The sequence below is a fragment of the Oncorhynchus mykiss genome, chromosome 1 (assembly GCF_013265735.2).
Source record: "Oncorhynchus mykiss isolate Arlee chromosome 1, USDA_OmykA_1.1, whole genome shotgun sequence".
Lineage (NCBI taxonomy): Eukaryota > Metazoa > Chordata > Actinopteri > Salmoniformes > Salmonidae > Oncorhynchus > Oncorhynchus mykiss.
Window position 1 is genome coordinate 67,188,292 of NC_048565.1, and position 13,015 is coordinate 67,201,306.

General features: G+C 40.3%; 1 protein-coding gene across 1 annotated transcript in view; it reads left to right on the top strand.

The window, feature by feature from the left end:
- Positions 1-6,435, top strand: part of LOC110527498 (synapse differentiation-inducing gene protein 1) — a 51,275-nt gene extending 44,840 nt beyond the window's left edge. Inside the window, exon 4 of the mRNA XM_021608814.2 lies at positions 5,168-6,435. Coding sequence (XP_021464489.2) covers positions 5,168-5,326 — 159 coding nt within the window. The 3' untranslated portion in view covers positions 5,327-6,435. The remainder of the gene's footprint in view (positions 1-5,167) is intronic.
- The last annotated feature ends 6,580 nt before the right edge of the window (positions 6,436-13,015 follow it).

The window sequence follows — 13,015 nt, forward strand, 5'->3', positions numbered from 1 at the left end:
TCTGTTACCTCTTAAGTATTAGCCCCCTTTTTTTTCTTTTTTTTTTCCCCCTAAAATGGCATACCCCAATCTAACTGCATGTAGTTCAGGCCCTGAAGCAAGGGTATGTATATTCTTGGTACCATTTGAAAGGAAACACTTTGAAGTTTGTGGAAATATGAAAGGAATGTAGTAGACTATAACACAATAGATCTGGTAAAAGATGATACAACAAAAAAAACTGTACTCTTGTGTTGTTTTTGTACCATCTTTGAAATGCAAGAGAAAGGCCATGATGTATTATTCCAGCCCAGGTGCAATTTAGATTCTGGCCACTCGATGGCACTGGTGCATGTGCAAAGTTTTAGACTTGAACCATTGCATTTCCAATGAACCATTGCATTTCTGTTCAAAATTTTGTATCAAGACTGCCCAAGTGTGCCTAATTTGTTTATTAATAACTTTATGTTCAAAATTATGCACTCTCCTCAAACAATAGCATGGTATTATTTCACTGTAATAGCTACTGTATATTGGACAGTGCAGTTAGATTAACAAGAATTTAAGCTTTCTGCCAATATCAGATATGTCGATGTCCTGGGAAATGTTCTTGTTACTTACAACCTCATGCTAATCGCATTAGCCCACGTTAGCTCAACCGACCCATGGAAGGGACACCGATCCCAAATACGTTTTTTAAGGAGCCTTTTGGCGCTCCGGTACCGCTTGCCTTATGGTAGTAGAGAGGACAGTCTATGACTTGAATGACTGGAGTCTTTGACAATTTTTTGGGGCCTTCGTCTGACACCGCCTAGTTTATAGGTCCTGGATGGCAGGAAGCTTGGCGCCAGTGATGTACTGGGCTGTACTCACTACCCTCTGTAGCGCCTTATGGTCGGATGCCGAGCAGTTGCCATACCAGGCGGTGATGCAACTTTAGAACTGATGCAACTCTCGATGTTGCAGCTTTAGAACTTTTTGAGGATCTGGGGACCCATACCAAATCTTTTCAGTCTCCTGAGGAGGAAAAGGTGTTGTCTTGCCCTCTTCATGGTGTATTTTGGACCATGTTAGTTTGTTGGTGATGTGGACACCAAGAAACTTGAAATTCTCGACCCGCTCCACTACAGCCTCGTCGATGTGAATGGGGGTTGTTTGGCCCTTTTTTTTCCTGTAGTCCACGATCAGCTCCTTTGTCTTGCTCACATTGAGAGAGAGGTTGTTGTCCTGGCACCACACTGCCAGGTCTCTGACCTCCTCCCTATAGGCTGTCTAATCATTGTCGCTGATCAAGCCTACCACTGTTGTGTCGTCAGCAAACTTAATGATGGTGTTGGAGTCGTGGTTGGCCATGCAGTTGTGGGTAAACAAGGAATACAAGAAGGGCCTAAGCATGCACCCCTGTGGGCCCCCCATGTTGAGGATCATCGTGACAGATATGGTGTTGCACATGTTTGCACATGTGACATGCTGGTAGAAATTTTGGTTAAATTGATTTACGTTTGCCTGCATTAAAGTCCCCGGCCACTAGGAGCCCTGCTTCTGGATGAGCATTTTCTTGTTTACTTATGGCTTTATACAGATCATTGAGTGCGGTCTTAGTGCCAACGTTGATTAGATGTTGGTAAATAGATGGCCATGAAAAATATATAGATGAAAACTCTTGGTAGATAGTGTGGTCTACAGCTTATCATGAGGTACTCTACCAAAGGCGAGCAATACCTCGAGACTTCCTTAATATTAGACATTGCGCACCAGCTGTTATTGACAAATGGACACATAGCACCACCCCTCGTCTTACCATACATAGCTGTTCTGTCCTGCCGAAGCACGGAAAACCCCAGCCAACTGTATATTATCCGTGTCTTCATTCAAAAGTAATCATCCCCCTTGGCGTTTTTCCTATTTTGTTGCATTACAACCTGTAATTTAAAATGGATTTTTATTTGGATTTCATGTAATGGACATACACAAAATAGTCCAAATTGGTGAAGTGAAATGAAAAAAATTACTTGTTTCAAAAAATAAAAAAATATGGAAAAGTGGTGCGTGCGTATGTATTCACCCCCTTTGCTATGAAGCCCCTAAATAAGATCTGGTGAAACCATTTACCTTCAGAAGTGACATAATTTGTTAAATAAAGTCCATCTGTGTGTCACATGATCTGTCACATGATCTCAGTATATATACACCTGTTCTGAAAGGCCCCAGAGTCTGAAACACCACTAAGCAAGGGGCACCACCAAGCAAGCGACACCATGAATACCAAGAAGCTCTCTAAACAGGTCAGTGACAAAGTTGTGGAGAAGTACAGATCAGGGTTGGATTATAAAAAAATATCAAAAACTTTGAACATCCCACGGAGCACCATTAAATCCATTATTAAAAATGTTTAAGTATATGGCACCACAACAAACCTGCCAAGAGAGGGCCGCCCACCAAAACTCACGGACAAGGCAAGGAGGCCATTAATCAAAAAGGCAACAAAGTGACCAAAGATAAATCCTGATGGGGCTGCAAAGCTCCACAGCGGAGATTGGAGTATCTGTCCAAAGGACCACTTTAAGCCGTATACTCCACAGAGCTGGGCTTTGAAGAGTGGCCAGAAAAAAGCCATTTGCGTAAGAAAAAAAATAAACAAACACGTTTGGTATTTGCCAAAAGGCATGTGGGAGTCTCCCCAAACATATGGAAGAAGGTACACTGGTCAGGAGACTAAAATTGAGCATTTTGTCCATCAAGGAAAACTCTGTCTGGCGCAAACCCAATACCTCTCACACCCATGGTGGTGACAGCATCATGCTGTGGGATGTTTTTCATCTGCAGGGTCTGGGAAACTGGTTGGAATTGAAGGGTTGATGGATGGTGCTAACTACAGGGAAATTCTTGAGGGAAACCTGTTTCAGTCTTCCAGAGATTTGAGACTGGGACGGAGGTTCACCTTCCAGCAGGACAATGACCCTAAGCTTACTGCTAAATCAACACGTGAGTGGTTTAAGGGGAAACATTTAAATGTCTTGGAATGGCCTAGTCAAAGCCCAGACCTCAATCCAATTGAGAATCTGTGGTATGACTTAAAGATTGCTGTACACCAGCAGAACCCATCCAACTTGAAAGAGCTGGAGCAGTTTTGCCTTGAAGAATGGGCAAAAATCCCAGTGGCTAATTGTGCCAAGCTTATAGAGACATACCCCAAGAGACTTGCTGTCACGGCTGTTGAAGGATGAGGAGCAAGGTGCAGCGTACATTTTACTTTATTTAAGAAATGACGCTGACAAAACAATAAACCAAACAAACCGTGAAGCTTAAGGCTATGTGCCATCAAACAAAGTTAACTTCCCACAAACACAGGTGGGAAAAGGGTACCTAAGTATGGTTCCCAATCAGAGACAACGATAGACAGCTGTTCCTGATTGAGAAACACAAAACATAGAATGCCCACCCCAACTCACACCCTGACGAACCAAAATAGAGACATAAAAAGGATCTCTAAGGTCAGGGCATGACACTTGCAGCTGTAATTTCTGCAAAAGGTGATATTGACTTTGGGGGGCTGAGTAGTTATGCACACTCAAGTTTTCTTTTTTTTTTTTTCTTATTTCTTGTTTGTTTCACAATTTTCAAAAATTGCATCTTCAAAGTGGTAGGCATGTTGTGTAAATCAAATGATACAAACCCCCCCACTAATCTATGTTAATTCCAGGGTGTAAGGCAACAAAATAGGAAAAATGCCAAGGGGGATGAATACTTTTGCAAGCCACTGTACTCGTGATACATTAGATATTACACTTGTTAATGTCACGTCGGTGAGATAGTCTCGAACGGTGCTCATCCATTTTATTCTCCAGTGATTACACGTTGGCCAATAGAACTGATGGCTGCCAAATTTTCACAAGGCACACCGTCCAGCGCCATTCTTGGTCGTACGGTTACAACTCTATTATGTGTGGCCTGCAGTAGTACTGCATGGCCGTGAGGCATAACCTTCACAATTGCAATTTGCATATTAAGTAATCATAGGTTCCTCTAAATGAAAACACATTCGTAGCTACCTTGAGAAGAACGTGAGCTAAAACGAACAGACCATGAGTACCTCTTGTATGCTATAAGTACTATGGTTTAATTGACTACCACAGCACCGCTTTAGTCATTCCTTGTTACGACTACCCTTTCTTCACTCTCCCTCTTTCTTTGTCCTCTCTATCACTGACGTACTGTGTCTGAGTGATGGTGTAAAGCTAACGTCTCAGCGGGGCTCCCGTGGGACTCTGGGGTCGGCTACATGCATTAATATTTCAGCTACCCTGTCACTGGCCACATTCACACAGAAAAAAACATGGCATCAAATTCCAATCATTTTAGAAGAAAAAAAATCATAATGGAGCTTTCAATAGCCCGCAGGACTCCATCTCCTCTGACGCCCTTCCTCCCTCTGCATCAGTTGTTTCGCTGTAACATTGTGTTCACTCTACATTAAAATGTGAAATAAAGTTTTCTTGCCCCAGGGAGCCCTCCACATGAGTCCATGTTATGCTCCTGTCTGAACATAGAAAATAACAAGATAAAAACATCACAATCCCTTAATCTCCTGTCTTCACCCTCCATTTACCCAAAGGACAGTTTTTTTTCAACCTTGGGCCAAGCACCAGTAAGGTTATCAGCTTTCAGCCGCTACCCACCTCGTGATGAACTTTGTCTGGAATCTTTAAATGAGGATTGGGTTCATTAATACATGTTTTGGTATTCAAACTTGCACAATTAACAATGTTAAAGGGGGCCTGTCTACAGGCGGCCTTTTGATTGCTACCCCATAATGCTGAAGATAAAAGGACTGCTTGCTAACAAACCAAGAATGGTCCTCAGCAAGGTAATAGGGGAGGTCAGGGCGGTATATAAATTACATAATAAGGAATACTTCTAGGGTATTGAGCTATATTAATCAGAATATCCCTCTTTAGTCTTGATAATGTCTCGTGGACTTCAGAATTATACAGGCCCAGTTGGAGAGTTGAGTCACAGCGGATTTAGTTATTTATCCGCTGTGGGTTGCCATGTTTTGCTGAGCGCCTCCACAAGATCCCCCATACATTTCACTGGAAAGGGCCAATTTACTGTTTCATTTCCTCCTATTAATTGGGTAATTCTGTCTCTCTCTCCCCTTTGCCCTCGGTCTCTCTCTCTCTCTCAGACGAACAAGGCGGTGTCTAAGGGGCACTTACACTTGGCCAGCTCCAGCTCCAGACGTGCCCTCTTCCTGGCTGTGCTGTCAATCACCATCGGCACAGGCATATATGTGGGCGTGGCTGTAGCGCTCATCGCATACCTCTCCAAGAACCACCACTTGTAGCCTTGCCCTGCCCCCACTGCACTGTACTGACTGCGCTGGGGGTATGGTTCACTTGGGGGCAATTGAACAATGGAATATGGGCCTGCAAACTATGGGACTATCAGGATGGACAGAACCTGGCCATATGGTTGACACAATTCATGAGCTCTAACATGAGGTTCTTGATATGGATAATGGTATTTTAACGGTCAAGTTATTCTCTCATTTTCACCAAGAAAAACGGAGACTGTTAGTTGTTCCATACATGACTGATTTTCTTTTCTAGATGTTTAAAATTGGTTTGAGTTTTACCAAGGCATAACACAGCCTGTGAGAGGTCAAACCAACATGCACTAAATATTACCAGTACCAAGAGCATATCATACGTTTACGGGGCATGTTCAATGCTCAGTTAATGGTGAGTTGTGGATGTCCAGCTACATTTACCACACTAACAGTCACATTTGGCAGCTCCTGTCGTGGATCAAAGGGCTGCTAAAGATGTCACTCATCCAAACATTCAACCTGTATACATTTATTCTACGTCACATTGAATTGATCCGTGGATGTCACATAGTGCAGCTCAACTGGATCATTTCTCGGTTGAATATGACAAATTCTATCAAGTAATGGGATGGTTAATATACAGTGCCTACAGAAAGTATTCACACCGCTTGATTACAGCCTGAATTTAAAATGCATTCAATTGAGGTTTTCATTGTCACTGGACTGCACACAATAACCCATAATGTCAAAGTGGAATTATGTTTTTCGAAATTAACAAATAATAATAAAAAAATTAAAAGCTGAAATGTCTTCAGTCAATAAGCATTCTACCCCTTCTGTTATGGCAAGCCTAAATAAGTTGAGTAAAAGATATGCTCCCATAATAAGTTTCATGGACTCTGTGTGCAATAATAGTGTTTAGCATGATTTTTGAATGACTACCTCATCTCTGTACACCACACGTAAAAGTATCTGTTGAGGGGGGGAGGCAGACATTGAATATCCCTTTGAGCATGCTGAAGTTATTAATTACACTCTGGATGGTGTGTCAATACACCCAGTCACTACAAATATACAGGCCTCCTTCCTAACTCAGTTGACAGAGAGGAAGAAAACCTCTCAGGGATTTCACCATGAGGCCAATGGTGACTTCAAAACAGTTATAGAGTTTAATGGCTGCGATAGGAGAAAACTGAGGATGGATCAACAACATTATAGTTACTCCACAATACTAACCTGAGTGAAAAGAAGGACGCTTGTGGGGTATTGTGTGTAAATGTGTGAGAAAGAAAATCTATTGAATCCATTTTGATTTCAGGCTGTGTAGCAACAAAATGTGGAATAAGCCGAGGGGTATAAATACTTTCTGAAGGCACTGTACATTAAAGTGCCACCACACTCCAATACAGTATCTTGGTGGCCCTATTATCTCAAGGGAGAACTGATGTTTCCTCGCAGCACAATATTTTGTAACACGTTTCACACCTGAAACGTGGAGCTTTTGTTGTAGCCCTACGACGACATGCCTTTGTGTTCCGTCAGGGATAGGAAGTGCACAGGCTGCAGCTCCCCAACAGAACCAGCATACACAGAGATACAGTACCTCAATGTTGATAGGCACAAATAAGGGAGGAGGGAAAGCAGACGGGTCCTTGGAGGCAGAAGCCATGCTGTAAATACCTCTATGCTTTTTGTTTATAAACATACTGGAATAGATGTGATACATTTTTTTTTGCAATATGTTTTTTTCTCCTGCTGTATACTGCTACTATGTCGACTGTCAATGTTTTGGAGACTCATTGGAGAGTCAGTGTTTGACATAAAAGTGCTTGCAAATTAAATGTAGTGTTATGTCTGACGTGCCTGTGGTTTCACAATCTGACCTTGGTTGGTTCAGCTGCAACTTTCTTAAAATGATTGTATTTTTTCTTCATGGCACAATAGCTTTGCTTATTAAAACATTTACATTATTACCACATTAAATAATCTGGTTAAAATGTTTTACAGGTTAGGCTATTTTGTTGCATATGCTGTCCATTATAAAATATGTAAAAATAAAATAAATGATAATATGCACAACATAAAGGCTTCTAAAAAAACAAATATTATTAGACACACAAAAAATGATTGAGTGTTTATTGAAGTCCGCACAGATCTAAATTATGGACACTGCTCAAGCATCAGGTTTCCCCACTCACTCCCCTAATTCCCTCAGCTCACCTCCACTGCACATACTAGTACAACTACATTCAGCCTTTCCCCAAGAATGACTAATGACCTGCACGCACTGCATATTTCATGGCAGCAGAAACCTCTCGCTGCCTGTCAAATATTAGCTTGCCAGACGATTCATCCATTTTACATGACATTGAGGGCGCCGTAGTAGTTAGCGCGGCTCTAAGTGCATGCCAAGACTTCCATGTCAGAGAGGTGGGTTGGGAGAGGGTGGGATTTAGTTGTATCATATCTATATGTGACATGAGAGAGACTCAGTGATAAAGGCCTATTGTACTGTAGGCTTTTAAGTGCTGAATGCCTTTCATGCCTTTTCCTCAGTGGGTCTGATCCAGGTGCTTTACACTGTGTGTCCTGGGCTAACCACTGGGAGAATAGACACACCTGCTCAGTGAATCCCGGGGGGCAAGCTGATTCATACCAATAGGCTATAAGACTCTGAGTCACAGGGGGTAAAGAAGATATCTACCACCCAACGTTTATGGCTATAGACAGGGTTGGGGAGTAACTATTTACATGTAATCTGATTACACAAAAAAAACGAATTTACATTAGCAGCACATTTTTTTCGTCTAGACCTCCAACATGTGTTACAATACAATAAAGAAGCAGAGACAGTCTTGTCTTGATTATGGTTGTGTAAGACTGCACGTTGAGGCAGCATCGACTTCCCCAAATTTGTAATGCTGTCATTTGTAGCCAAGTATCACATCATTGTCGTTTAGCTTATCAGTTGGCAGGGTAAGATATAAAAGGCGACATTGTAATTCAAATGTCGATTAGCACAACACCCCCATTTGACACTTAACTCTCAATGTCAATCATTGAGTCAAATAGAGCGTGTTCGGCTCCAGAGTTTTGATAGGTCAGACAAATTACATAGCACAAGCAAAAATCATTGCTGTTCTGAACCAGCAACACAAAGTGAATGACATGGGAAGATGCTACCATTCATGTGGGTGTGGTTCTTGTGCAGTGGCATAGAGAAGTTTGAGCAGTAAATATTAGCTAGAGCATAGAGCAGTAAATATTAGTTAGAACATAGAGCAGTAAATATTAGTTAGAACATAGAGCAGTAAATATTAGTTAGAACATAGAGCAGTAAATATTAGTTAGAACATAGAGCAGTAAATATTAGTTAGAACATAGAGCAGTAAATATTAGTTAGAACATAGAGCAGTAAATATTAGTTAGAACATAGAGCAGTAAATATTAGTTAGAACATAGAGCAGTAAATATTAGTTAGAACAGAGCAGTAAATATTAGTTAGAACATAGAGCAGTAAATATTAGTTATAACATAGAGCAGTAAATATTAGCTAGAGCATAGAGCAGTAAATATTAGTTAGAACATAGAGCAGTAAATATTAGTTAGAACATAGAGCAGTAAATATTAGTTAGAACATAGAGCAGTAAATATTAGTTAGAACATAGAGCAGTAAATATTAGCTAGAGCATAGAGCAGTAAATATTAGTTAGAACATAGAGCAGTAAATATTAGTTAGAACATAGAGCAGTAAATATTAGTTAGAACATAGAGCAGTAAATATTAGTTAGAACATAGAGCAGTAAATATTAGCTAGAGCATAGAGCAGTAAATATTAGTTAGAACATAGAGCAGTAAATATTAGTTAGAACATAGAGCAGTAAATATTAGTTAGAACATAGAGCAGTAAATATTAGTTAGAACATAGAGCAGTAAATATTAGTTAGAACATAGAGCAGTAAATATTAGTTAGAACATAGAGCAGTAAATATTAGTTAGAACATAGAGCAGTAAATATTAGTTAGAACATAGAGCAGTAAATATTAGTTAGAACATAGAGCAGTAAATATTAGTTAGAACATAGAGCAGTAAATATTAGTTATAACATAGAGCAGTAAATATTAGCTAGAGCATAGAGCAGTAAATATTAGTTAGAACATAGAGCAGTAAATATTAGTTAGAACATAGAGCAGTAAATATTAGTTAGAACATAGAGCAGTAAATATTAGCTAGAGCATAGAGCAGTAAATATTAGTTAGAACATAGAGCAGTAAATATTAGTTATAACATAGAGCAGTAAATATTAGCTAGAGCATAGAGCAGTAAATATTAGTTAGAACATAGAGCAGTAAATATTAGTTAGAACATAGAGCAGTAAATATTAGTTAGAACATAGAGCAGTAAATATTAGTTAGAACATAGAGCAGTAAATATTAGTTAGAACATAGAGCAGTAAATATTAGTTAGAACATAGAGCAGTAAATATTAGTTAGAACATAGAGCAGTAAATATTAGTTAGAACATAGAGCAGTAAATATTAGTTAGAACATAGAGCAGTAAATATTAGTTATAACATAGAGCAGTAAATATTAGCTAGAGCATAGAGCAGTAAATATTAGTTAGAACATAGAGCAGTAAATATTAGTTAGAACATAGAGCAGTAAATATTAGTTAGAACATAGAGCAGTAAATATTAGCTAGAGCATAGAGCAGTAAATATTAGTTAGAACATAGAGCAGTAAATATTAGTTAGAACATAGAGCAGTAAATATTAGTTAGAACATAGAGCAGTAAATATTAGTTAGAACATAGAGCAGTAAATATTAGTTAGAACATAGAGCAGTAAATATTAGTTAGAACATAGAGCAGTAAATATTAGTTAGAGCATAGAGCAGTAAATATTAGTTAGAACATAGAGCAGTAAATATTATTTAAACTCACAGAGGCTATTGCAAAAAACGACATAAGATAATTTTTCATTTAAATATAAATTATTGCCCGTTTTTAGAATGTTTTTTGAAGAGTTTGAAATTGGGATCTTTTGCTACAGACAAAGGCATTTCCAGGCATAGAGCCGGCATGGAAATTAATAATATTGAAAGCTTGTGGGCCCCCCCTGCTCAACACTGCTACGTCAGTGTTCTTGTGGCGAGGAGGAATCTAGTCGATGAATCGCAGCAGCCGTTTTCCCTCCAAGGCCCATTAATCAGAAATGAACAGTGATTGAGTTTTCTTCCACAGAAACACTGGGCCTGGCTGAACTGGGCTATGATGAGGAGGAGACACAGAGGGACAGACAAGCTTACTGAGATTTTGCAGCAGTGAGACATTTACACCTGTTATGTTCAAGCAGGAATAATGCAGGAAAGGAATATATACAGTATATAGATTTTTTTTAATGTATTATACATTATGATATTTGGTCATGCAAAATGCAAAATGTATGCAAACAAGAAAACCAATTGCTGTGGGTAACTGAAAACATACAGTGTTTATATCGTTATACACTGCCCTTAATAAAGTACATTACGGGAGGTATGAGATCTTCTTTAATGATCTTTTCTATTGATGCACCACTGTGGTTTGGGCTGTAGGTAAATAAGAAGAAACGTCAACCGAGATCTGTAGAGTGTTACATCCTCTCCCCTGAGCCAAAAGGTTAATTGTGTCGAAATACTGTAGACACCTTGTACCTAAGATCCATGTTAGAGTCACATCGCAGAATATCTGCCACGTGAATAAGGTTTGAATAATGGCCACGCATGTACACATGTGCACACACGCACGCAGGCACGCACACACACACTGTGACATGCTATGCACTACCTGCATAGGACAGCACATAAATCATTTCACAGAAGAAATAGATTGTCTGTATAATACTGAGCCAGGTTTGCATGTCAACCCTCCACTCAGATGTTTCACCCAAAATTCAATATGATCATCATATGGGTAAATTGAAGATTGCTGAGATTAAGCTGGTCATAATACAACACAAAAAGGAATGAAAAAGGCCCTGGTCTTACCCTATTCGATTAACTCTAAAGGGTTCGCTCTCGGGTTTCCATGAAAGCTGAACATGTTAATTAATGTGCAAGTTAATTTAGAGCCCACCTTCTGTGACACGTAGCAGTGATGACTCAACCCACTCTCATCTCTGAATGATTTATTCATCCAGCCTTCTCCGAGGCCAACAGCTCTCTCGATGGGCCAGTGGTGGGGAGAAGTGGTTGGGGAGCATGGCAGGTCAACAGGAGGTTGTTGCGTACTCTGATACAGAATCGGACTCTTGTGTTCCAACTGGGACATCATGGATAGTGTCATATTATCTAATAAAGAATACGGGGACTGTGGCTAATCAGATGTTAGCCTGTAATGAACAATCAGAGTTGGGTCACCTCACATAGACAGAGTGTTACTGTCTCTCCTCCACTGTTGTGTTCGCCCGGCTTATGCCATAGAGAGTTCTTGTGCGATCACACAGACTCCAAGCTGTTCCGTCATACAGTAGAGAAAAATAAAGGAAGAAGGCAATCACGGCCTGGTCTCACAGAATCGGCGCAGCAGACCCAAACACTTTTGACTGTGAGATGGCGCTCCTATCAAGCCCTGCCTCTGGGGGGCAGGGGGGTCGAATCAAGCGTGTCTGCACATTGAAGATCATGCTTGAGCCACTCAGCATACCGCACCATCGTTGTAGCTACATATTTAGCAAATTCTACATTGACCCTTCAGTGAGCGGAAGTCTACTTCTGAACAACTGAGAAATTTCACAAATCTTTGGTGGTAATGCAGTTATTTGTGTGTAATGTGGTAATCATTTCACGTGGGTGTTTGAATTCAATTATAATGTACTGATTACTAAGTTAATCAGCAATATGAATGCAATTGACCACAGGTTAGATGGAGACTTCAGAGACAATAATGAGGATTTATTTTCAGTGATGCAGAAAATGCCACCTGGTTAAGAAGGAGACCACAGCAGTGCTCTGCTAGTCACCCACTGCCATTAGAAACTGGAGCCTGAGGAGAGACCAGACAGGAGCAACCGCAAACCAAAATGGACTTCAGATCGAGAAGTGGCGCAGAAAACAGAACGAAAGGGGGACAATAGCAAGTTGAGAAGGAAAGAGGCGGGATGATGAAGGCTCAATAAAGCAGACAGTACTGTAGAATAAATCAACCTTTAAAAAATGACATTTAATGCAGTCAAAAGAAAATCACCTAGAAATTGAGTTTTAATTGCTATGCAAATGCTGGCTACGCCTCCTGAGGCTCCACATGTGGGCCCTGGTTCCCACTGCTGCAATCCCACCACAGCAGAGCAGACACCCTCTCCCTCCTTTAACAACTGTGTACTATTACTGGTGTCTCTGACACATTGGCTTCATCATTTCCACTGTTCCCGTCATTACCAATCTGTCGCTCCTATCATGGCCACCTAATCATCCCCTGATTAATTGGTATGCATCACTCCTCACCTCCCCACTGTGATAGCTAATGTGTGTTGATAAACTCTAGCACAAAAATGTCTGCCGTGGCACCACTCTGGTGGGTGCTACACATTGATAGTGGATGATGTGAGTTTCCCCATACAATGTAAAACCTTTTGAGCAGCTGGTGGAAAAGCTATTTACGGTGATATAAATTGCTAATATTTATGACTCTATGCCAACAACACGGTCAGATATCCTTTCATTCCTT